Below are 26,045 nucleotides of genomic sequence, written 5' to 3' on the forward strand. Positions count from 1 at the left end.
CAGCTGCTGTGACACAGTACAATGTACTATTGATATTACTGAGATTCCTTCTGTCAGATTTGAAGTAACATGCCATGATGTTCACCTAATACCATTTGAAGTGATTTTATGAGGACCAAGAATTATTTGCGTCTTGCATGACCTGTCCTTATTGCTACTTTTGAGTACAACATAGGTTAGAAGAAGTAATTATTTTGAGCCTACTGACTACAAGCAAGATTGATAGCTTTTGAAAGGGCTGTAATGAAAGGCTGACCCAACTGGCTTTTGTATTATACCTTGTTTATCCTACTCTCATCTCTATCACCTTTGGGCTACAACAAAATATAATTTATGGTAGTAGTGCTTCATAGAAGGTGAAAGGTCATATTTTTAATGAGGGTAGCCCTGATTTGGATTCAGATTTTAAAATGTTGTATGGTAGAGTACAGTCAACAGAGTCTATGTAAACAAAGTGACTGCAATAAGGAGCAAGAAAACCTATTATTTGACAAGAAATGAGGCTGCTTTCTTTATTAGGCATTAGTAAGTTCTGCTAACAGAACATATGTTCAGTTAAATATCTGGAAAAGGGGATTTAGTGAAATACCAGCATTGTGATGGTCAAGTCTAACAAATCTTTGGTAGAATGTTGGATTATTTTATACTGAAAAAAAAACCAAAACCCAAACCCCCAACTCTTTCTTATTTTAATATCATTTGCTAAAACCAACTCTCTCTGTATCGGTACATTCTGTTTTGAGAAGGGTAGAAATTAAATGCCCCCCTCTATCTGTTCCAAGGAGAAACACATCCATGCAATGCAGCTGAGTTTGTCCATATTTGGAAATGCTAACTCTAATAAGTGGTTTTGAGTGTTCACTTAGGAAGGAAAAGTTCAAGTTCAGTTACCTACATGTTTTTTTCACATGCATGGTGCCTCCTTATAAAAGCCAAAATTTTGTGGAGTAGATTATAACTTCAAGAGAATTCTAGTCAAAAGAAGTTTAGCAAGTGCATAGGAAGTTTTAGGGTGTAAGACATGAAAGTAAAGATTTCAACTTGAAGCAGTCAAAAACTGTTTGGAAAGGAGTTTAGTAGATTTGGGTTTTCAGTATTCAAATACATACCATGTGTGACTGGTTGTTCTCATGTCTTTCATTTATGTGTGTCATTTTTGCAAGTGACAAATTGCTTCAGTTATGTTCTGGAAAGAAATGGGAAACACTTTAGAGATTTTGAATTTCATTACTGGTTGTACAAACAACTTCTGAGTTTAGTTCAAAATTTGCATAGAGAAAAAAAGTTGAATGAATCCTTTCAGTTATTTATGACCAAACTGCCCAACATGGAGATAGAAATTACCAAAATACATTTTAGAAGAGAGGGTAATTGTTAGCTTTCCCATATGACAGCATGATAACTGCTGGTAAGTGTAGACTGTGTAACAGTAAACACTGTGCAAAACCACAAGGCACATGGGGTTTGCTTTGTGTGGGATTGGATAATGAAAGTTTAGGAGTGCAGCAGTTTAGTTTACATAACAGCTGCAAGACTTCTGAGTGATATTGTGCTGATGTCAGATTTTTTTTCTTTTCCAAATGTTGCACTATTTTCTGTTTATCATGGTGCATAATAATGAAATATTGCCCCTGTATGACATGAGCTTCTTATTCTGTGGTGGTATGTAAACCCATGATTTGAGAGTTTGTAGCAGTCTGAACATGGCATTTCTTCTCCCCCAGCACTCTGCACTCTTGCAGTTGGACTGATGGCCTTTTAGCCCTAGGTTGGCTTTGCTCCGCTGTCCTCCTGTGATGCCATTCCTTGCTGCTGTCTCCCTTCTTCCCTACCACAGCACTCCCCAACGTCTTTGGGCTCCTGCTGTCTGTCAGCAAGGAATAGAATCACATGTTACTTTAAAGCAACATAATGTTGAGATTACCCTTCTTTTCTTGAGTGTCAATAGGTCTTGAACTATTAATGCAAATCTTCAGAATGATTCTTTTAAATTTACACTTGTTTTACATTATTTTATAATTAAGTTTTAGTGTTTAAAGAGAAGAAAGGAATGGAAGTTTTTCAAGTGATTAAATATTAATTTTATTCACATTTAACCCTAATTTACATTGAGGATGTTAACCAAAAGGCAGGTCTTTTGAATTCAACGTTTTCATTTCCTTCTAGCCTCATTGATGAATAACTGGATCTTGTTATATGTTCATAAAGGATAATGGTCCATTGGGATAGAGGGAATAATTGTGCTGTCTTGAACTTTTGAGGATGATCTGTTTGTGATGCTGTTTCCTTAAAAAAAAAAAAAAAAAAAAAAAAGATGCCTTTTGTGTAAACTAAAATTGATATCTGAAACAAAAACCTGTATCAAACCATTAGAGAAATGGTTATACTACTTTAATTTCAACAACAGCATTCTTTAAAGTTATGGCAGTATGACATTCTGATGTCATCTTCTTAAAGGCTTCTCTTTTATCCTTTTGAATGAGACCTATAAGCTCTCCTTGCTTAGGTGCTTAAGTCTTAAAAGATTGAATAAACTAACCAGCCTTAAGCTCCTTAAAAGCCCAGTCACTGCTGCATTGCATATGTTTGGTGTTTTATGTGCAGGTGAAATTAATGCTATAGATGATGAAGTGTTACGCTGCATTTTATGTATTTCGTATCCAGATTTGTCTGGTACATATGAATTGAGAGATTTGAAGAGACATGTCCTTAGAGGACTCTGGCAAATTTGTCTTGTCTGCCTTAACAGGACTTGAGTTTTTTGGAAATCTAATTTCTAAGGTATTTCATTGGAAGGTCTATCGAGCGATAATATTGATGATAAAATCTTCTATTACATGTTGCATCTATTACAGTACAATAAATTTAGGTTGATACAAAATATTGTGATGCATGTTGGGACAACTAGAGGTAAAACTGACTGCTGCTGTTTGAATTGTTTTCAGAGAATTATGTGTTCAGTGTACTCCTGCTAAAATCTTTATTTCTACCTAGGAGTACTAGTAATAGGAACTTTTCCTGTAATTTAAATTGCTTACAGGATCCTGAGTTAAAATCACAGTCTATTACCTATATAAAAACTGCTGTGGCCCATTCCATGCATTCAGTGCATGTGCCTGCACAAGTGAAATCCTAGTTTTTGCATACTCCACATTTAGGTGTTGTTGGAAGTGGTGCAGACCTTTGTGCACAATGTTTAATAAATTATTGAAGCTCACAGGATCTTTGAGAACAGGGAGCTCCTGTGTGACTGAGCAGTAGACATGAATAAATGTTATCCTCAAGTGTATGTAGCAGACAGTAATAGATGCTTGAACAGACAATATGAGTGCTGAGTGAATGATGGTAATAACATTAAATATTTACATACAGCAAAAGCATCTTGACAGCAGAAAAGAGACTGTCTCTGCAGTGAGGTGGATAACACTAGTTTAATAGAGTACACCTTTCTGTAGGACAGCTTTCTCTTGATAACTAGCATCATTTTTCTGTAAGGCACATACAAAATGAACTGTTTGGGACTCACAACTACTGTATTGCAGTCTCCCTATTTTACATGGTATTTTAAAATCTGTGACTCCTACTCTCATACAAGATGCTTTTCAAGACTTCCATCAGTATAAATCTGGTGTTGCTGTCACTCCATGCTTACTATTATCATGCAATAATGATTACTAAGTTCAAGAATCACAGAAACATTCAGGTTTGAAAAGACCTTCGAGGTTACCAAGTCAAACCGATAACCCTACTCTAAAAAAGACTTAACTGGATAACAACTGTTTTACAGTAACTGAAAGTACATGTTGACATTTTAGCTCAGAATCACCTTAGCTTTACATCAGATTTTCTAAGATAGGAGCTTTCAGAGTTGTCCATAGGAAAGTTGTGCTGTGGCTATACTCGGAAGAATTCATGAAAGCAAGAGGGAGTAGTATCCTTCTCTAATCTGTCCTGGCCAGTGCAGTAAATAGGTTTTACTGCTGTCCATAGTCCTTGAAGTGCATGATAGTTGTTTGTGTGTCCTGGTTGGTTGGTTGGTTGGTTTTGTGGAAACCTGTAAATTAGGATTGCTGAACAGTTGATATTGCTGGCGCTGCAGTTTTTAACGTAGGTCACATTTGACCTTCCAAATAATTTGAAAAGGAAATAAGTGTATGAGAAGCATAGGATAACATTTTTTTATACTGAAGAGTAGATGAATTTTGTTAAACCCTTACCTTTTTCAGTGCATTCCAAACAGCTTTCAATTACGGGAAAGAAATAACAAAAGTGACAGTAAACTGAATTTTGAAAACAGCACTCTATGAAGCTTGTATTATGATGAACCTTTTTGCATTTAGTGATGTCATGTTGTATAATTAATATTGAAAATACAATGAAATGGAGTACTATCAAGCTGCTCTTTCATCTATTCATTGTCTTGTAATAGCGAAAGACAACATAGTCCACCATTTTAGAATTGATTGCTTTAAATCATAAATGAGCTTGGTTTGTGTTTTGTTGTGATATTTATGTCAAAGATAATCCTCAGATGTGGTAATGGGAAATTTATTTGCATAGAATTCTTCCTCTGCTTACTGCTTTTGTTGGAAAGATGCTTAACAATTGTTTTCTTTGAGCATGGGTAGCCATTCCAGGTCATTCTTGAGAGTATCAGTGATAGTGTGGAATGCTTAAGGTGTATGACTAGTTGAGTGTTGGTTAGTCAAGCCTATCACAGAATGGTTTGGGTTGGAAGGAACATCTAAAAGTCATCTAGTCCAAGGCTTTCTGCAGTAAGCAGGAACATCCTCAACTAGATCAGGTTGCCCAGAGTCCTGTCAAGTCTCACCTTGAATATCTTCAGGAATGGGGCTTCAACCACCTCCCTGGGCAAACCCATTCCACTACCCTTATGGCAAAGAACTTGTTCCTAATATTTGGTGTGAATTTGCTGTTCTGTGGTTTACAACCATTGCCCCTCATTGCGTCACTGCAGGCCTTTGTAAACAGTCTCTCTCCATCCTTGTCGGCCCTCTTCAGGTGCTGAAAGGTGGCTATTAGGTGTCTCCAGAGCATTCTCTTCTCCAGGTATGTTCTCTTCTTGAGGTATTAATGGCAAATACACTTTTTCAGCTTCTGAGGAAAGACTCTAAATCCTGCAGAGGGAAGGACTGGTGTACTACCAGAGGAAAAAAGTTTTTTTCTTGCAAAAATGCAAACAATAGCTTTTATGAAGGGCATGCGACAGAAATTCCATGTGACACATTCTCTTCTTGGCTGAGTTTTACATTGAGGTAAAAAGTTTTGATGATAGCCCTTCTAAGAAGCATCCCTCTGTGGCTGTAAAATTTACATGGCCTACAGAGCTAGAATGTTGACGTGAGTGGAGATGTGTTGAGCAAGGCCTAAGCTTGAAGACAGGCCCAACTGGGCTCATTCCGCTGCCCAAAACTTCCCCTCTATTCCTTGCTTGCTTCTTAGATGTCAAGTGTTGAAAGTAACGCAGATTTAACTGGAAGATTGCATCTGAAATCTGGCCAAGTAGCATAGCCTTGTCTTTTTGAAGGCTGCATATCTCAGAATTCTTTAAAAAAGATATAAGATACCTGGTTTGGAGTCGATGTCTCAAAGCAACTAGTAGGTGGGGATCTTTTTAGGTGAAAACATCTAACACATAGATCAGGAGTTACTTTAGTCTAAATTCTTTTCTTTCATTAACACAACTGCTAGTAGAAAAAATGAAATATTCTTGTAAAAAACAATAAAATATAACAGATTCCTAAAAGCTTGGGCAACAACAATTCAGTGATGATCAGACCTCAGCCTTTTTTGTAGCTGTGGTCATCAGGAGGTTTTTGCTATTGGTACATCAGTGGTTGTGTTGGTGCCATTCCTTAACATTGCTTTGTGTCAGCCTATCCTTCCTCCAGTCTCCTCATTTGAGCTTTCCAAGATACGATGACAGTGAAAGTTCTCTACGAAACACAAATGCTTTCTTTGAAGCTGGAAGTGTAGTTGGAGAAAACATGACTAAAATTCTATACCACATGCAAGGAACAAGATTGTCTTCCCTTTTTTTTGGGCTATTTAAAGTAAGGACAATATTGATTTTTGCAACAGCAGTTTGGATCTTGAAGCAGGGTATGGATTAAAACACCTGAAGTATATTTGCAGTAGAGATCTGTGCTGCCCATTCACTGAGTGGAGTCTTTCCCCACTGGATTTTTAAGGGCTTTTTCAGTCCTGTATTATTTAGGCATTTTATATCCTAGCTATTTGCCTAATACAGCAGAAGGTTCACTCCATGAGGTTGTGCTTTCCCATTCTAGCCATAAATATGGGAATTTTAATTTGAGAATCTTCTTTTGTTCAATGCCATTTCAATGTTCTATGTTTGTTTTGGGTTTTTATTTCTTTTTTAATGCAGATAAATAAAGATTCTTTACTTATAATTTTTGAGGTCTGCACCCTGTATAAGGCAGGATCTGAGCACGTGCAAATCTTAGCCAAAAGCTTATATTTTGATGTTGGAGTCTGTGGTATGAAAATCTCAACATACTGATTGATCCCAAGTGTGGTTTTCTTGCAGCCTATGTAGTTTTTATGAGCAGTATTTTAAAAGCCATTTTTTCCTCTTCATTCTTCCCCCTCACTTCTTGTTACTTTTAAAGCAATTTCTAAGTGTCTTTCTTGACATTTTGTGGTAGAGGTTATATTTAGCTTAATGAAGCTAAGAACGTGAAATTTAGAGTCATGACGCACTTGAAGTGGCAATTTTTTGCCAGGAATAGAAAGCAGCTTTGTTGAGGGTGGTTTTCTACTATAAAGTATTAATATGTTACTGTCCATTTCACAGTGATAGAGGTAGGGTTCAGATGCACAATTTCTAGTGTATTAATCTGTATGTAAAGCGTGCAGAAATAAATGGTGTCCACATACTGAATGCCTAGTGAGCATGAGGACCTTTCCTTGCCTTCTCATGTAAAAATCTTCTGAAATAGAAACACAGACCAATGTCAGGGATTATATTAGCATCTTTCATTGCAACATGTGCTCTACCTAAGCAAGTAATTTTTGTCTTGGTAATCAATTATGCTGTTGTTCAACACTCACACTAATTTATATTCACCATAAAACCCATTTCAGCCTCTTCACAGCTTTTCTTGGGCTAAACTGCAAATTGATACTAGTTTTCATCAAGCTAAGCAATGAACAGCATCACTAGTCAGCAGAAACACAACGGGATAACTGAGATGTGAAAGAACTTTTATCTCCACTAAAGTGATGATAAATAAGATGGCAAAAGTTTACAAAGTGTCAAAATGCAAGCATAGAATGACTGTACAAAGTTTATATTCTCTTTCTTCAGCTGTGAAAGCATCCAGATAATAATAATAGCAGTTCAAGTCCGTTCAAATGGAAAAAAATATACTGAAAATGAAGTAAAATATTTTCCTAAAATCACTTCCATAAAGCATCCAAAGTTCTGTTAGTCCTCTGTGTAGTTTAGGCTTTAAAATATACTGGGTTTTGTCCTTTCCTGCAAGGCTCTTTTTTTTTTTTATTGACACTAGGAACAGGCTGCAATAAAAATGTGTGTAACACTTTATCAGCTATTTAAAGAAGCGTATGTTTGAGTTATAAAGAAGAGGAGGCGTTTGCCTCATTATGACCTCTCTTTGTCTTTTCTTGGCAAAGAGTGAGGCTTCTCTTGAGTGCTGCGTGGACTCCACACTTGAGCTGAATTAGCTTTTGACCTTTTCGTGTACTATAAATCTGGAGAGACAGTAAAGTAAAAACGGCCGTCACTAGGTGGCGCTGAAGCATCGTTGTATGCCAAGTACAGTGGAGCTCCTCATGCAGCTGCTGGAGCTGCCTGGATTTCTAAGTGTCAGGGAAATTGTTTTATTGTTAAAGGGCATAGTGTAATATATTCGTCTCCATCCATGGCAGCCATTTAATGCCCTGGAACATGCCCTCTCACAGTTCTGGGCCGTTGACTATGCTTATTTGGTGTAATAATTAGCAGAATTTCTCACTAACAGCAGTACTTACTAACACCTCACATTTTCCCTCTGTGTTTTTGTACGTGATGGATTGTGCATTCTATGAATAAAGTTAAGCAGGTCACATCCGAAGCCCTGTACAACACAGCTATTTTCTGCACAATAGTTCTGAATAGATATATATTAACTCCTTTCTAATCCCTGTGGTGTGTAATGCAAACAAACTCGAGTCTTTTTTTAATGGGCTATTGAAAACTTCTAAGCACAGAACAGTTAATTTATCAACTTAAAGAACCAAGGAAACTGAACGTGGACCTGTAGCAGTTAGAGTACACTGTCTTGTAACAGTAGTGTGCTTTAGAACCCTGTTGTAATGTTTTATGAAGTTTGGTAGAGATCTCTGTACTTCATTCCAGAGGAAAAGTTCTTCCATGTATGTTGAAGATCATCTTTTGTCAAGATGTTGAGTTGCTCTGCTTAGTATAGAAATACGGGTAGAAAGTCTGAGTTAAACATCTCTTAGTTGTTTTTTCATTTTTTTTGTTGTTGTGTTTTTGAGTGTTTTGGTTTTTTTTTTTTTGTAGTTTACTAGCTGGAAATACATATGTTGAAAATTTCTCTGACTAAAATAAATGAATAAATTAATTAATGCTGTAGTAGAGATCCCTGTCATGGTTCTTCCCAAATGCAGTGGCAAGGACAGATAACAGTTAAAGATTCCCAAATTTTTTAGGCAAAGCTAGTATTTTTTAGTTGAAGTTCTAAGTAAAAAAACCCTCCTGAAATGCCTATGTAATGAATTAAAATAATTGTGATTAGAGACACTTGTCATACAGAAGCTCAACTCTGCATGGAGACCATCAAACCTTTGTCACTTCTGGTTTGGAGATGGGAATTGCAGTGTTAAATGTTGGTCTTGCAGTTGTCTGACATAATTTAATTTTCAAGTCCTCCCTTGTAATGATTTTTTTAATCCTACAGCATTCATTCTTTTTTCACTGAGCCCTTCTTGATTTCTGGTTACCACTGAAGCAACTCCGTTGTAGAAGGGGAATTAATACAGCATGTTATGCCAGCAAGTAAGAACAAAGGTGGCTTTGGCAGCTTTCTCTTAATGTCAGTCCCTTGCCCTCAGCTTCCCTTGTTAATGCATCTGAGCTGCTGTCACTCAGATGATTTTGACACAGACATGCATGCTGTGTGTCAAAAAGAGTGGCCTAGAATTTTGAATTCAAGTCTGAGAGTACTCCAACATACTAAACCAATGTGTAAAGTTATAAAATGGTTGACTCCAGCCCTTGTAGACATTTTGAAGGAAATTAAATATATTCATTCATGTTTTTGACATACCCTCCAAGAAGGCAAGGGAGTTTAGGATTTTAAGGTGTCTGCACGCAGATAGAGACTTGCCTGTGTGCTTTTACTTTTATGATAGTTCAGAATAATCCTTTTTTATCAAGTTGTACTTCCATGTCAGATTTTTTGTGTCTTGAGTGTTTATTGGAAAGGGGTTTTACTTCTCCTCACTATCCCTGTTCTTTCCCTTGTGCTAAGTTAACTGTGGCCTGTCTGATTCTATTCTAGCATAACTTACAGAAGTATTTACTTAAAAATATAGTCAGAGACTTATTTGGTGGTCTTCTGTGTCATTGGGTTATTTCATGGATTCAGTATTGATTGTTACTGCACGATTAAGCATGTAGCAGTTTACTACAGCCTTAGTATCCGTTATGGATGAGTAAGTCTGCATCTCTTCTTCCTTAGTTTAGACAACAAATCCAAACTGTTCTGAAATGTAGGAGTTCCATGTTTATTCAACTTGCCAGTAAAAATACACAGTAGTACAGTTCTAGGATTCTTTTTCAACAGAAAGGAGCAAATAGGAGAAAAGAGAGTTCTGTTGGAATGTGGAATGGTTTCACCTTCACAAATCCAGACTGTATTTGAGAACAGTGCAGAAAAGGGAAGAGACTTTTTTTTAAAGGCTTGTCATTGCTGTACCACTTGACTGTACTATCACTGCTACCACAGTGGTAGAATCTATCACTATCTAGGCTCTTAGAGTAGGTAGGAATATGCATATGGAGAGAAAAGTCAGATAAAAGTTGCCCTGAACAAATGTACACAGAAGACTGAAGAAATAATTTCTGTGTATGTCCATTTCAGCTGAGTAGTGATGCTCTGCAAAATTATGCTTGATCATTACAAGTGAGGTAAAAAATTAGCAAGAAAATAAGGTTCGTATATGCAGGTCATAAAAATGAAAACTGGAAATGAAGCATTAGCCTTTGCAAAAGCTAGGATTGTATTATCAAAACAACTTTATTTGGAAAAGTAGCAGTTATTTAGTTTGCTCAGCAAATGTATTCTGAAGCAAAATACTGATTTGCATTTTGAGATTTGCCTAGGTTCAGTGAAAAGGAAATGACTTAACACATTTACTTCTTTCACAGCAGATCAATGCCTTCTTGTATTTTACCTCTTGGTCTACCCTGCACTTTCTCTTAAACTGACTTTAGGAGTAAGATACGAGTAAAAGAAAATTGAGTAGTCCTTCACATAGCTGTAGTTCTTAACCCTTCTAGTTCTTCAACCTTAACCTGTTAGTACTGTAAATGTTCCAAGTGCTGTGAAATACAGATCCTGACAAACTCTTGTCCAAGTTTAATTGAGTTCTGAGGCAGAAGAGAATTTCGAGCACCACTCTTAGGACATCAGTAAAATATATTCTTATGCAAGTAGATTAGGCTCTCCTAATTCACAGACCACTGCTGAGCGGCAGAGGAATGAAACAAAACTCAAGTGAGGACTGAAAGGCATCAGACTTGTCAATGTGGCTCTGCTGCCTACGCTTTATTTGGTTAGGCCATGTATGCAGAACTGCTTAAGGAAATATGGATAATCTGTTGTAGTGTGCTGATGTAAACAATTTGTGAACCACTGAAATGTATCAAATAGAAAGGCATCCAAACTTGAATTCTGCCTCACAGGAATTGCTTTTTTTATATCGTTTTGCACAGTGGTGAACAGCTCCAATAATTATATTTTATTTTAATTTGTGCTTTCTTTTCTGCCCTGCACTTGCCTAACTTTTCAGACTCTGAATTTTGCCAACTGAAATGTTAGCTGTCTGTTTTTCATGTGACTTATTCCAGTGGCTGTGAACAAAGCAAAGGCTTCACATTAAACAAAATTAACTAAATCTGTGCTGTTCACTGTAAGGCCTTTTTTCTTTTAAATATTTTTTTTCCTTAAAACACTCCTCCTTGAAAAAAAAACTCATCTAGCAATGTCATTCTTGAACTTCAGTGCTATTAATTCAAAAGTTTCAATAGTAGTTGTCTTAAGCATAGGTGACAACTTCAGCATATAAGCTTTGAGTCCTTGTTTGACCAGTAGTGCAGTTTGTGCAGAATTAGGCAGTTGTTACAAATACAATGTCTGTGCATACACAGCATAGATTGCACTCATAAATGCATGAAATGTTACAAATTGCACTTTCTGTCACTGAATAGTCTTGTGCAAATATCCTTGCAAATGTTAAATATATGTGTCTGTGATCTGTAAATTTTATGTCCCTGAAAATAATTTGTGAAAAATGATGCAACTCTAACATTGTACTGCTGTGGAGCTTCCAAAATAGCATTTCAATGGTTGTGCTGCTTTGGAAGTATGTTGGCCATATGAATGATGCTAGAGTTGTTGTAAACATGATAAAAAAAATGGGTGATGGCAGCCTTTAAATTGTTTTGGGGAGAAGAGAGGGAATTGCACAAAGGATCTGCTCAAAGGCTTCTCTAGTGTGAGAAATGTTTGAAGGAAAATCTGTTTATCACGTCCTTGAAAAAGACAAATCACAGATTGAAGAGAGGAAGCAAAATGCACGATGCTGCTTCTGCAGCTTCAGCCCAGGACACTGAGCATACCCCTTCCTTGTGGGTATTCTCTCTACGGTGATTTCAGTTTTCTTGTAAATACAGGACTGATGTATATTCAAGCAGGTATGTGGTGAAATGCAACTAACACAAACAGAAAGTGGTCTTGGAATACCTTTCCTGTTAGGCTTTCAGCCATTTTCCTGTCTTTTCAGTCTGGAGTTAAAAATACAGCTGAATAATCAGGTATGAAGTCTTGGAAGTCTGTAACGGTTTTCACCAAATTTTTAAGTGTTTTTATACTTCTGTAGTGCTTAATGTGCTCATAAACTCTCTAAAATAGTTTAGCTCTGTAAATATCAAGAGTCAACAATATTGTAATGGTCTACAGAGATGTTCAAATACTATGTAATGGGCATGACAGTTACAGTATGTGAAATTTAATGCTCTAGCTCCTTATTGATCTTCCTTGTAGCCGATTGCATGGCACAAGCATTTGCACTTTGCACCTGCTCTTTCTACATGAACACTGTCTTCAGCAGTGTTATCTTGGGGATTTTGGAAGCCACACTTGATACTACATGTAAGTACTTAAGGAAATATCTTTTTTTTTCTCTTTTATTGTTTTTCCTTTTCCCCAAGTATCCATTTGCTTTTCACTTCACCTTTCACTGCTGTTTTTCTGGGTGATGTTTTAACACTTAAAATCCTTCTCCCCTTCTTTAAAGTATCCTTGTCACACATTGGATACTCCTACCATTACCTATCAAGATATACAGGACCAGAAATCCTGCTAGGCGCTTGATTTTATGAAAGTTGATAAAAGCTGCTGGCAAATTAATTACATCTTCTGACATACTGGGTGTTCTGAAAAACTCTGCGTGACCTGCTTGTATGCATGTTTGAAAATTCTTTGTCTGCATCTATAGAAGTTTTAAGTCTGTCACTGAGATTCTGAATCTTTGTCTTGAGCTCTGTCAGACCTTTGTTTTTCATTCTGAAGGTCCTTACTTCATTTTCTTGGTGTTGGTCAGCATGTTTGCTCCTACTTTGCACTAATTACGTGTTATACTTTAATGAAGTATGTATAGTTCCACACTGCAGATGTGCGATGTTTTCCGAAATGTTGTGATTCTTAAAATTGCTTTCTGTTTCCTTGGGCCATTCAAGGAGAACTAGCACCTTATTTCCTTTTCATAAGCTCCTTCTGGAGCTCCTGAGGCTACGTAGAACTAGCACTTGCATTCTGATAATAAATGTCAGTAGAAGTTAGGCAATATCAATAATTTCTTCGTATCACTAGAACATGAGAGGTCTGTAGATAGCAATGCCAGTTGTATGCTTGTTTCAACTTTAACCCTGGTTATAAGCTATGATTTTAGCTGTTTTAATCTTTATTGATTCTTTCCTTTGTTAAAGGTTTGGTGCTTAGTATTTCAAAACTGGTCACACCCATTTGGTTTTTTTGAGACCTTTTTTTGCTACCTCGTGAAATCAGCATGAGGACACGAGCTAAGAGATTTAATTTTTCAGCTACTATTTGCTATATTATTGGTGAAACTATCCAAAGCATCACGTGCAGAAATGGTTTTGTGTCCTTGTCTGTCTCTTGTGATTGACAAACATGTTGATCTATAGCAATCCACTGTTAAATAGTTTCTTAGATCCATGTATTTTGTGTCTTTATGTATCAGAAGAAACCCAAAGAAATGGAGATCTGATTGAAACTTGATTATTGTTTTGAAACAGTTTCAGTGTTCTTGCATCTCTCCTAATAGATGATTCATTTACCAACTGATACCTACTGGAGAAGGATGCACAAATGATAGTGGGAGCAAGAGATGGATGATGGTGTCAGGATGCTTACAGTGATGGTAGCAGTTTACTGATGGATATACTAAGGAGGCTTAGGGGCATTTTGTCAGGAAAAAAAAAAAGTGGCCATTTGAACAAGTTATTTCAATTTTTTTAATGATTACTTAAAGTGCTAATCCATGTGTGACAAATCTACACTGAACTGAGCTAGAAAATTGCCAGTTCTGTTCCATTAACAGCCACTAGCCAAAGGAACAATGTTTCTGTAGGTTAAAACAATAATTAAGGGGACCTTAACACATCAAGGTGAGGAGAGAGGGCATACTGGTAGCAAAAACATTTTATACACCTTAAGAAGTTGCTTCAGTGCATAAATTAACTCTGAGTTCTGTTACATCAGTCCAGTATATTGTGTATATGCATGACTGGTCTGCATATGTGTGTGAACCAAAATCTGGGCCAGCTGATCTATGAGAGAGTAGGAGATTGAAGTGTGCAAGCAAAGTCAAACAGTACCTGTGTAGGAAGGAGTATCAAGTAGTCTTTTAGAAAGCTGCTCAGTTACAAATACTGGTGTTAGACCTGGGTTTTTGCATTACAGTAGATTGTTAGTTATGCAGTTTTCCATGGCCAGATCGCTTGAACTGCATCTTACTACTTCTGTCACTAGGCTGGTTTACTCAGTGGGAGAGCAAGATGCATAATGGTTATATTAAATAACCAGCAAAATATATTGTAGTATGGTTAGGAAATGGATTTATGAGTTAAGTATTTTTAGAGAGTTGTCTACAGTTCAATTTATTATACTAATAATGATAATGATGCACACCTTTGTCCTTAATGCAAATGTAGGGGGCATATGTAGGGTGCAAAGTGTGGCACAGTATGGTCATTTGTTTGCCAGTTCTTCACAGGCTGGATTATAGAAATATTGTGGCATAGACAAGACTTTCAGTAAGACTTGAGTGCAATGAAGGGTAACCTGGAGGTGCAACTTTTTGATGCAAGTAAACGGTGCTGTGAAATTGGCAAGTCTCTTAAGATCTCTGAATAAGTGGAATTTACAGAAATCATGTGAAGAAAACAGAATTCTGAACTCTAATATATGTGATAATGGAGAAATAAAAGCTGTAATAGTGCATTTAGAATGCAATTTTTTTTTTATTACTCTAGGTTTGTTTCAGATGTAACTTTTTAGTGAGCCACTCGAATGATCTGGGTTGCTCTGAAGTTTTAAGAGCTAGCACTTGGAAAGCTCTGTAGTTTAAACAAATGACAACTTCAAAAATTGCATTCCTTCTTTAAGAAACTATCCCAAATTTGATGTCTGTCTGTTTTCTTTTTAAAAATATGTGAAAGGCCGTTAGGAGCTAAGGTTATGGTAGTTCCTCTAAAGCAATGCCTTGTTTCTAGATGAGGGTTTAGTTTTGTCACAAATATTTTATTACATCGAGTATTAAGTTTTCCTCCTTTATAAAGCTATTAAGGTCTCACTTCAGAGCATTAGCTCTTTATGCATGGCTTGAACAAAAAATCCATGCTTTATAATAATTAAATAGTAAAAAAAAATTGAAAGAGAAACACAGGCCTCAATACATTCTTAGATGAGGAAAAAGCCAATATCAGAAATTCTTGAGGGGAAAAAAACCAACCAACAAAACAAAAAACAAACCAACCACACAAAAAACACACAAACAAAACCAAAAAGCAACCAACCAACAAAACAGAAGTTGGCCTCTGAACTTGTGATTCAGGTCTTTGTTTCATAGCAAGATGCATTCTCAGTCCCTTGCTAAATATCATACTAGGAGCCTTCCTGTTAGAAACTTCAAAATACTGTATTTTCATTAAAACCCAACCTTTTTTAGGGAATAAGGTGAGATTTTCCACAGTAGTCACAGTCATGTTCTTTGACTTTTTACTTGTTTGAGTAAAGGACAGTGTTTTAACTGCTCAGTGCATTTTATAATAAGTATTGGGAAAAAAACAGGCTTTTGCTTGTTAGTGTTTTCACGTTAGAAATTCATGCGACATTGCAATCTTAACTTTGTTAGAACTAATTTCAGTAAGATTTCAATAGTTTTTATAGTACATTATTTTGACCAAGACAGTGATCTAAAAATAAGGGAGATGAGTCTTGATTTCTGATTTATTTGATGCTGAAACTAAGTGAGGATTCTGTTTGCAACATGAAGGCCTTCACGAGCATTCATGGCATAAGTACTGAAGTTTTGTTTTACAGTTAGGAGAAAAATGGAACCTTTTGAGAATGGTGTTGACACCCTGTAGGGAAGTATGTAGTCTGAAAAAAATTTTTACACTGTCATGCTTCTTGGCAGAAAACGTCACCAAGTCTCTTATTTCCCTTATACCACTTAATTTGGAAATAACCATGTATGTGTAACAACTGCATTTTGGCTGTGACTTTGATGTGTATTAGCTGTGTTTTTGTTACTTCTGCTCTATAACATACAATGTGTTATGCCTGTTGCTGTAAAGGAACCCGGAGGGGAAAAAAAGGGCAAAAATAATGTGTATTGTAATCGATAAATTCCATTTATTACTATTCCACCTGCTGAATTCTATGACTAACCATCTCATTAATAAGTCAGTTTAATGTTAATAAAATAATAGATTGCTAATATGTGCAGGAAGTTCACTGCACACTAGAAGATTAGGCATTATTAGCAGTATTCATTCCGGTTATCAGAGTCAGACACAGATTTACTAACACTCAGGATAACCTTCAAAATAATATGTTTGCAGAGATTTTCTCCTTTCTAAAGGCCCAAATGCAAGACTTAACAAGGTTTCTTGATCAGGACACAGTGTATGATGACATTGTAGGGCTGATACACACAAGACTGTTTCAGATATTGGCTTGGCTAATCTAGATATGAAAATCACGTTGTTTTTTCGAGTGTAAGAAACATAATATAGGTACCAGAATAAACTGATACACTGTCTATTTTTAAACTGTAAAAATCAGGTTTAGAAAAATGCTTTTTAAGATACTTGATGTCTCTAACTGAAGACATTTATTATTTGTTTTTCAAACTTACTTAGGGGTTTATGTGTTGGAAGAGCCTATAAATAATGCTTATGTTACAGTGCTTACACATCAGCCAGTTGGTATAGCCGGATCTTCAGTTGTTCTTTTTTTCACTTTTTGGAGGAGCTTGATGTTTTTGACATCTGTGTGACAGCTTGTTGCATAAGAGATGAGCAGCGTGTTATACCACCCAGCTGTGTGTATTAGTCTGTACATCAAGCTGAAGAGCAGCACTTAGCCAGATCTGACAATCAAATGTGAACTAGTACTACCTATACACAAGAGTGCATTTTAATGTTGCGTGCTTTTTGCCAAGAGGCTGATACTTGACACAGAAATTGTCAGAATCTCTCTTCTTCCCACCTCTTTTTCTTTTCTCTCTCTCTTTTTTTCTTTTTTTTTTTTTTTACCAAAGACGTGAGTCTGTGTTGAATTTTTTTTTCCCTGTAGTCTAATATGGCTTATTTTATAGGTAAAGCCAATTTAATGTTTACGGTGATTTCATAGATTACAAATGTAGCAAGCTTTTTGTAATAGAGAACTGCTAATACTTTAGGAGACACAACAGCATGTCTTGTTCTGCCAACTTAATCTGAACTTATGTTATGCTTGGTTTCACCACTGACTTCATGTCAACACACCAATAGCCTGTCCCCAAAGACAAGAGAATTAGAGAAATTACATGGCTAGATCATAGAACACATGTTTGTTTCTTATAATGCATCTAGTTTTATACTTGCCTGTTGATACCTTGATTTTTCAGTGTAAGTTTATGCTTCAATTTCATCTCTCCAAAACAGAAAAAAAAGCTTCTTGAAGAACTTGGAGAGAACAAACTTCCATATATGACACCAGCTGATGCAAATTTTCAGCAGCTGGTAAGTGTATTTCTTTTAACTGTACTTATTTTAATCTAAAATGCCTATGTACAGGAAACAATAACTAAATCTTGCTTCAAAGAGATGTTGTGAAATATGGAGAAGGTGTCCCAAAGGCTGATAACATAGTACAGAACAGGATCCCTAGATTTGGGATGTTCAAGAATAAACACTTGGTGAGCATCCCTTGTTCACAAGATTTTGCCCCGAGTATCTGTGCTTGAGTACTACAGGATACAAGTAACAGTGCTTTGTTTAAAAAGTACATATTGCCATTCTTTGAAGGATTTGGGTAGCGTTGTTTTGTTTTCCTTTGGTTGTGAAGAGACCTATTCTTTGTCTTGGCTGTAGCAACATAGCAGAAATCTTAACACAGAAATTTGCCATGATCTGCTTTAATTCTACTTTCAAAGAAAAAGAAATCCTTATGACTGCTTACAAAAGGAATTGTGTAAACTGGAATGCGTGCCTGAAGTGAAACCAAATAAAAGCAAAACTAGGCCCAGTAGCCACATGAATTTTTAACCAAATAAGTGTACAGAAGAGTATAATGAAATTAATAGTATGTTATGTAGCTATTGTAGATCTTTGTAGGTCAGCTACAAAACAGATGGCAAGAGTTGTAGGTTCAATCAGATCAAATCAGGACACGGTAAGATGAAAAGCATAAGGAAGAACCATGTAGTCTGAACAGCTACAGCAAGCATGCTTACATTGCAGGCATGTCACCTTTCTTGTCTTGATATATGGCTCAAAGATGTATTGGTAGCATGAGGATAGGTCTGTCTCTTCCCTTGAAAGGATGAATTTCTCTTTTACAGGATTCAAAGGCCAGAAAAGTTTAATACACATCATACTACAGAGAAGGAAAGATGTGTTTATGAGCCAAACACTGGCCCATGGCTCAAGTCAAACTCCAGTTTTGTGTTGGGATTATAGCTGTGATAATGAACAATCTGTGTACTTCCCATCTTTATGGTTCATAGAGCAGTGCTGACCATTGTGGAAGTAAGTTCTTGATTGGGATCTTTAACAGCTGTAAGGTTAACAATATTAAAAACACAAAGCTTGCTGTGAACCATAAGGTGCTTCTGTGGTTAAGGGCAAGGAAAAATCTAGAACAGCTGAAAGAATTTTTTTTCTTTAAAAAAGAAATAAACTACAAGAACATTCTATTCAGCCTAAAACTAAGGCTGAAGAAGTTCTTCCCCTTTTGAGATTCAGACAACTTACTATTTTCTCCTTCCTAGTCTTGTGAACATCTCCTCTGTTCACTAATTTTATATCAGTTGCTAAGAGCTGCTATGCCCAACATCTTTTTTCTGTCTTACCAAATCCACAGAGAAGATGGATTCAAGGTAGCCCAAGTGGCATCTCACTCAGTATCAGTAACCCATAAATATAGAAGATGATGGGGACAAGATAAGCAGCAAAATCAGATATCAAAGGAGTTTAGTACATTATTTTTGCATTACACTTGGGTAGTGTTTATATGCATGGTAGGTGTTTTTAAGTACAGGTGATAGTCATAATCGTCACAAACACCTTCTAAATTCTTGCTGTGGTTACAAAATGTTGCTTTAATCACAGCTCTAGATATTAGAGGCTCCATGGTGCTTAAATGTACTACAGATGGAGGAAAAAGAAGGGTGAGGGCTTGAAGACCACAAAATAGCAAAATAAAATATTGCATACAGTTTAGTTTTACAGTCTTTCTTTCCTGGAGTGATCTGCCTTACTCCTCTAAGAATCCACCCTTTATAAAGCAATGTTCTTTGAGCATGTTAGACAGGTTAGGTAGAATGCAGATTTAAAAACTACAGTATTATGTCAAGTACAGAAATGTATAGACTGAACAAAACTAAAAAATTCCATCACAAGCAAAACTTCACTGGCATTGTCTTTCAATGTGTCTTGCCTGATGAGGGATTTTAGAAATGAGCCCCAAATCCTAAGGTGAAACTACATAACATTTAAAGCCAGTTATGAACAGGAAGTCATCTGTTAGCAAAGCAATTCTCAAATAACTGGAGTACAAAGTGGCAGTTTGCTTATCAAGGGTCCTTATTGCTGGTTTCTCTAAACTAGGTCATCCCACAGGGCAATTCTGTGTTCCATACCTCCATTAGCAGTGAAAGCATGTGTACATTTAAAATAACGTGTGAAATTCATGTGAGGAATTGGATATCATATGTGCCTTTTTTGTCCTGTAGTTACCGGTAACATACCTGATTCTTTCTGACTGAATAGTGAATTGACCTTTAGTACTTGCTGTCAGAGTTACAACACAGAGTACATGATTACTCCCCCTTCCCCATCTCCCCCCAAACAATAAGGTGTCCAGTATGAACCCAGCATTCACCCTCTGTTCTGATCTCTTAATGCTTTCCTTATGTAGTACATAGCACAGTGACTGGTTGGAGATTTAAAGACGACCAAACTGATTTCATGTGATGTGTCAGAAATGTGTTTTCACTTCCTCATTTCTTCTAGAGATACCAGCATAGTTTTTTGGTTTGTTTTTTTTTTTTTCAAAGGTAGAATCCTAAGTATACTGTGTAAAACTCAGAGTAGTTCTTAAGCATGTAATCTTAAAACACAACCCAAAGGTAACATGCCTCTGACCTGGCCGGCAAGCAAATGTGGAAGACATTATGTCTGCAGTTCAGGAGAGGAACGCAGTGTTGTTACCTTTAGAAAATCTGTGTGTCTCCTTTCTAGTGCATCTTTGGAGGCATTTAGTTGCTTTACATTGTATTGTTACTGCTCTCCTGTTTTTAATAATTGTTTGGAATTTCATGTGTGCAGTTCCTGTCAGAAGTTCAGTATGACTTGAGTGCATCCAATGTACAGAACTGTGTAAAGAAATACTAGAATATCACTTGCAAAATCAAACAAGTAATAATCTTTATATGTCACAACCCAAATGTTCTGTCATTGTCATGATTGTTATAGTCATGATTCTGATCAGCCTGGACCCACATATGTGACTGTAACCTATCCTTGAAATTTCTGAAAAGCTGTAGTAAATCTTTAAGTTTGCAGTTATTAATTTCAATACTTATTATTAATTTCAATACTTATTATTTAAGGTGTTTTTTTTCCACTGTACTGTTCAAAAGCTGCTGATTGAAAAGCACTGATGGAAACAAAGGGGGGAAGTTAAAAACCTTTAGAAGAGTAGTTTCGGACTTTTGGCAAGCTCAGGCAAATTACATTTATCAAGTTCATTTTAAGTTCTTCTTAATGAAAGCTAAGATCTAGTATTCTGTGCTGAGGATTGTGGAAGGACCTTCCACCAGATATCAGGGACTATTTTCAGTCTGACGTTTACAGGTAAACATGTAAATACTGTTGTCAGAAGTTATCTGCAGGTACTGTTAGGGGTTGTTTTTTTTCCCTCTAGGAAGCAGTGAAGAAAGGGAGTCAGCTTCAATCTAAAAATTTACAAGAAATGGTGGCAAGGCTTAGAGATAAACTAAGATTTATTGTGTGTAATCATTACTTTAAAAATAGAATTCATATTCCACTTCTAGTAGAAACAAATGATCCTATAAACCTGCCTCTTTGGTTTTGTAAGATAACAAGGTGTTATGATGCAAGCAGTAAAAAAATGTGTCTACTGACTTACTGCCTGGTTTGTGCTTTTTAAGGGCACATTATCTGGATTTTAAAATTAGTTTCCTGAAAAGCAGGTTAAAATCTGACTTGGACATAGATAATACTAATAAAGTGGTTGTGAGTTGTACCAGAAGGAGCCCACAGGTGGATTACAGGTCAGTGTGATGCCTTTCTGCTGGTGGCTTTTATATGTTTTTTAAAAGCACTTAACTTATAAACTATTATGTTAGTAAAAGTTCTGGTAGATTAGTTCTGTGCATCCATATGTACTTGCCCTGTTGCCTAATGCCTTCAAACTTCAGTGACTGACTTGTGTCCCCAGATTTCTGAGTGATAAGAAATAGATGCAGTGAGCATTCAGACCTTCAGGACTGCTAATGGATACCTGATAGCCTTTCCCTTACTAAGGGCCCTAGTTTGCTTCAGGTTTCTTATCTATTGGTTTTAAGAAATTCACAGCTACTTTGTCTTTTAAAGAAGCTACTCTCTAGCTTTTGTCCGCTTTGCCAAATAGTCTCAGGAGTACTTAAAGCAGTTGTACAGGCAAGCAATAAAGGCTTTGATTATGTGATACTCACCTGATTAGAAAACCCCATAAAGAAAATGAAATCAGCCAAACATTCGTGGAGTGGGCAACAGTATTTTGCATAGAAAGTGAGATAGTAGTGATACAGTGTTCTACTTTGCTGGGACTTGTTGCTTCTGCACACTGCTGGATTCTGTACTCCAGCTGATACCAAAACTAGTGTGCTGAGAAGAGGGCATGAGGAAAACAAATATTACAGGTGGGTAGATGGGGAGGAACAAAAGTCTAGAATTCTTCTTTTATCTGAAAGGGGAATTGCTATATGAAATAAATAAATGAAATGGAAAAGAAAATAAACAAAAAAAACCAAGTCATTGGCAGGCATTCAGGAATGTGAAATGGAACAGACGAGTATGGCAAGGACTGTTTTGAAGGTAAACGTGCAGCACAGTAGAACATTGGTCTGTTTTGAACATTTATGTTTTCATTTTGTTATTTTTGCTTTAAAAAATGTTGCAATCTAAAACTCTTTCCATTCAGAATTCTGTGCATCAGAATGAGACAGAATGGCCTTTTCAACCATGGCAATAGAAGGATTTGCTTTGCTCAATATTCTGTTTTGTTTGTTTGCTTCAAGGTAGCATCATCTGCAGATTGATCAGGACAGCTTATATGTTCTATTGATTTATGCCAGAATCCTCAGATTTGTTTATTTGGCTATTTGCCCTGATGATACACTCTGCTTACACACCCAGCTGGTGCATATCCACAGTTTGTGCAATACATTGGAATAAGAGAATAACTGGCATCTATTTCTTCACCGTGTTCTGGACTCATGCCTGCTAACTTGTCAAATTAGCCTTGTCTGTTCTTGAATGTGTGAAGTACTTGAGTTCCTATAAAAAGAATAATTATTTTGCTGGTTTTGTTGTTGTTTTTTTTAATTGTTGCTTTTTTGGTTTTGTTTTTTTCCTTTAGTGGAAGACCAAATATTCCAAGCTGATTTTCAGAAAATCTGATGCAGTACCTGAGGAGCTACATCAAATGGTACAAGAAGGCTTTCTGGCCTTGCAAAAACACAATTGTTTCTTTCAAGATCTTGTAAGGATCAAAGGGAAAGATTTTGTTACTCCAGTGTCTCGTATATTAATTGGCAACCCAGGATGCACTTACAAGTACTTGAACACAAGATTATTTACAGTCCCCTGGCCTACTGAAGGTTATGACATAAAATACTGCAGTCCTCAAATACATGATGCTTGTAAAGCATTAATTAAACTTAATGACTACTTGCATATTGAAGCAGTCAAGGCATTGCAAGGACAGAATTCATTTGAGACTGAAGAAATGAAAGATGCTACTGTAATAGATAGGGAGCAAAATTTTGCAACTTCTCTCACGAAGAAAGAGTCTGTTTCAAAAGATCAAAGCAGTTGTGGTGTTCCAGAGGATGACTATGTAAATCTGAAGAACAGAACATCTTATAATGTGACTTTATTAAATTATATGGATCCACTACAAATGCAGTACTTGAAACAAGAACCTTATTTTGGAATGGGGAGCATGGCAGTGAGCTGGCACCACGACGAGAATCTCGTTGAAAGGTCAACCGTTGCTGTGTACAGTTATAGCTGTGAAGGTGAGTGGTGTGAGGTATGATTTGACTAGTGATTTGAATGTCTTAAATCCCTAAAGCTCTTTTATGTTTCCTTGTGTGTACGTGCATAAGCACACCTGCATTTTGGTCTGAAGCTGTCACGTGCTTCTGAGTAAGTTGTGGTACTTTACTCAAATTTGTACAGCATGTAATTGTGTTTACTGCAGCTGGCATATCACTTGTTCTCTAAGTAGATTTAAAAGCTGGCATGATTAACTTCCTGACAAAGAGCCAGGAAATCCAAGTCTGTCAAATATCTATTTCAGGTTAAAGCATGTGCATATCTTCTGTCTTGTAAAATGTATCATTGTACCTGACATGGCCATATTTCCCATGTTATGCATCATATACAGATTCACTTCTGCTTTATGCTGATTTTTACTACTATTCCATTGGAAAGATCACTTCACATTGCTCTCGGGTAAGAGTAGTACTGTATTTGCTTGGAAACAAACACATTTTGTCTAGGCATGCTGTAGTGCTGGTGCATGTTTTGCAAAGGTCTTGGCAACATTTCTGTAGTTGGGAAAGGTGGAAGTTTTCCATTAAAAGACCTATTGTCTGGCAGGCCTTGCAGGCTCTTTAGTTATTGAAAAGCAATGTTTGGGAGAGAAGTATAGGTGTAAAGTCATTAAACCTTCCACATTTTTATCCTTACTTAACAACGTGAGAATATGGATTTTATTTTTTTTCTTCTAATAATTTTTGAACAAAGCCTTGGAGATTTTTAATGGCTGCCATTTTTCTAAATGCAAGATTATAATTTAGATTTGATTTGAATTTGCAGATGTTCTGTTTCATAATTCAATTAATTGTTTCATTCTTCAAAAAAACTCATGTTTACTTCAAACCGTGAGAAGACTTCACATTGGCTTTGGTAGGATTTGACTGAAGACCATGATTTAAAAATAAGAGATTACATTTTCATGTGCTTTCTCTTGTTACTTTTGTTATTTGTTTGGAAACTGTGGGTCACTTTGCTACTTAATGTGCAGCTGAAATAATCACATATATATTTTCTTTTACATAAAACCTCAACTGGCTTGGCAAACTGAAGAGATTCTGTGATTGGTGCAAGCGTATAATGAAGTTTTTACTGTCCTATTTGCCAAAGATGTTGATATTTTATGTCCATTAAAGTCTTTTTTAGTAATACTAGATAAATACTTTTTCAATAGTATTTTAACTTAAAGAAATTTAAACACAAAGTAGTAGCAGTGTGTATGAGGATTTATTGTAACACGCTTTAGGCCTTTTGAATTTAACATAAAGCTTGCCTGTTGAGGGGAAAATATTGTGTCCCTTTAAGTTCAGAAAATTGTACATTAACTAAAAAAAAGCTTCTATGTTTATTAAGTACTCATCATTATATTTTAAGTTCAGCAAGTTAGATGGATAAAGTTATGCTGCTTAAAAACTAAAATTGTATTAGAATTTGAATGATGAGGAAATATCCAATGTATTTGGATTAAATTATTTTTACATCTATATGTGATTAATAGGTTTGCCTTCTTTTTTTTTATAAATATACATGTGCTTTATTTATATGAAGACAAATCTAAATCTGAACAAGATTGAATTCTGCTTTATCACTGTTTATAGAATCACAGAATTGTCAGGGCTGGAAGGGACCTCAAGGATCATCTATCTGCAACCCCTCCGCTATGAGCAGGGACACCTCACACTAGATCAGGCTGCTCAGAACCCTATCTAGCCTGACCTTAAAACTTCCAGGAATGGGGCTCAAGTTGGTTTCATAATCTTGGAAGGGAGTTTCAGGTGCCTAGCATGGCTCCTGGGCATAATGAGGAAATGTCATGTCGTTCACTTTTATGTGAAAACAATTCAGCCATCTGCTTGTGTTCAGGTTGTTGTCAGTGTACAAGTATTTATTTTTGGCCTACTTGTTAATTAGGTACTTGTTTATAATTTGTGAATGTGGCATTGTAATTAAAGTGACAGAAAATACTTGTATGTTGAAATCTACCCAGTGTCTAAGAGGAGTAATTACTACCTGACTTTAAAGAAATTAGTAGATTGTCTTTTGCCTCTTCTGATTTTGTTTGTAGCTTTCAAGTGCTGGTGGTTAGAAATTTACCCATGTTTATATTACTCCTTTCCACTTTGTATCACCTCAATGAACACATTGTTCTAAAAGAGGTGGTTTCTGCAGTTCTGCATCTCTTACCAAGCTCTCCATAACTGTCAAGCATCAAGAAGTCCCCACCTCTTTTAGAACACAATTATTAAATCTTTATGAAATGGTTTTTACTCTTCTTCCTATTTTCCATAGACATATTTTATATACTATATCTTTTATTAATACTTTGTTGATTCATGTAGTATTGACTTAGCATTGAATTGTGACTGTAGTTTATGAAGACTACCATAGAATCATTATGGAATACATAACAAGAGTAAAGATGGTCAGAAATTTTTCATGGAATAGCTTTTTCTTTAGATGGTGCCATTTAGATGGATTAGTAATTTTCTGGAATACCAATACTCTCAGAAATGGAAACATAAATTCAGCATGTTAATTTTGGTTAAAATTGTCTTGTTTGTCTTTTCTGCTCGGACTTCCACGCTTTTAGGACAGCTCTCAGTTCTCCAAATTCTCACCAAGCTCTCTG

General features: G+C 36.2%; 1 protein-coding gene across 9 annotated transcripts in view; it reads left to right on the top strand.

Moving 5' to 3' along the window:
• Positions 1-26,045, top strand: part of FTO (FTO alpha-ketoglutarate dependent dioxygenase) — a 234,474-nt gene that overhangs the window by 22,064 nt on the left and 186,365 nt on the right. For all 9 annotated transcript variants that reach the window (XM_064160391.1, XM_064160392.1, XM_064160397.1 and 6 more), the window contains exons 2-3: positions 17,531-17,608; positions 22,734-23,394. In XM_064160391.1, coding sequence (XP_064016461.1) covers positions 17,531-17,608; positions 22,734-23,394 — 739 coding nt within the window. The remainder of the gene's footprint in view (positions 1-17,530; positions 17,609-22,733; positions 23,395-26,045) is intronic.

Source organism: Pogoniulus pusillus, chromosome 20, assembly GCF_015220805.1.
Source record: "Pogoniulus pusillus isolate bPogPus1 chromosome 20, bPogPus1.pri, whole genome shotgun sequence".
In the NCBI taxonomy this organism is placed as follows: Eukaryota; Metazoa; Chordata; class Aves; order Piciformes; family Lybiidae; genus Pogoniulus; species Pogoniulus pusillus.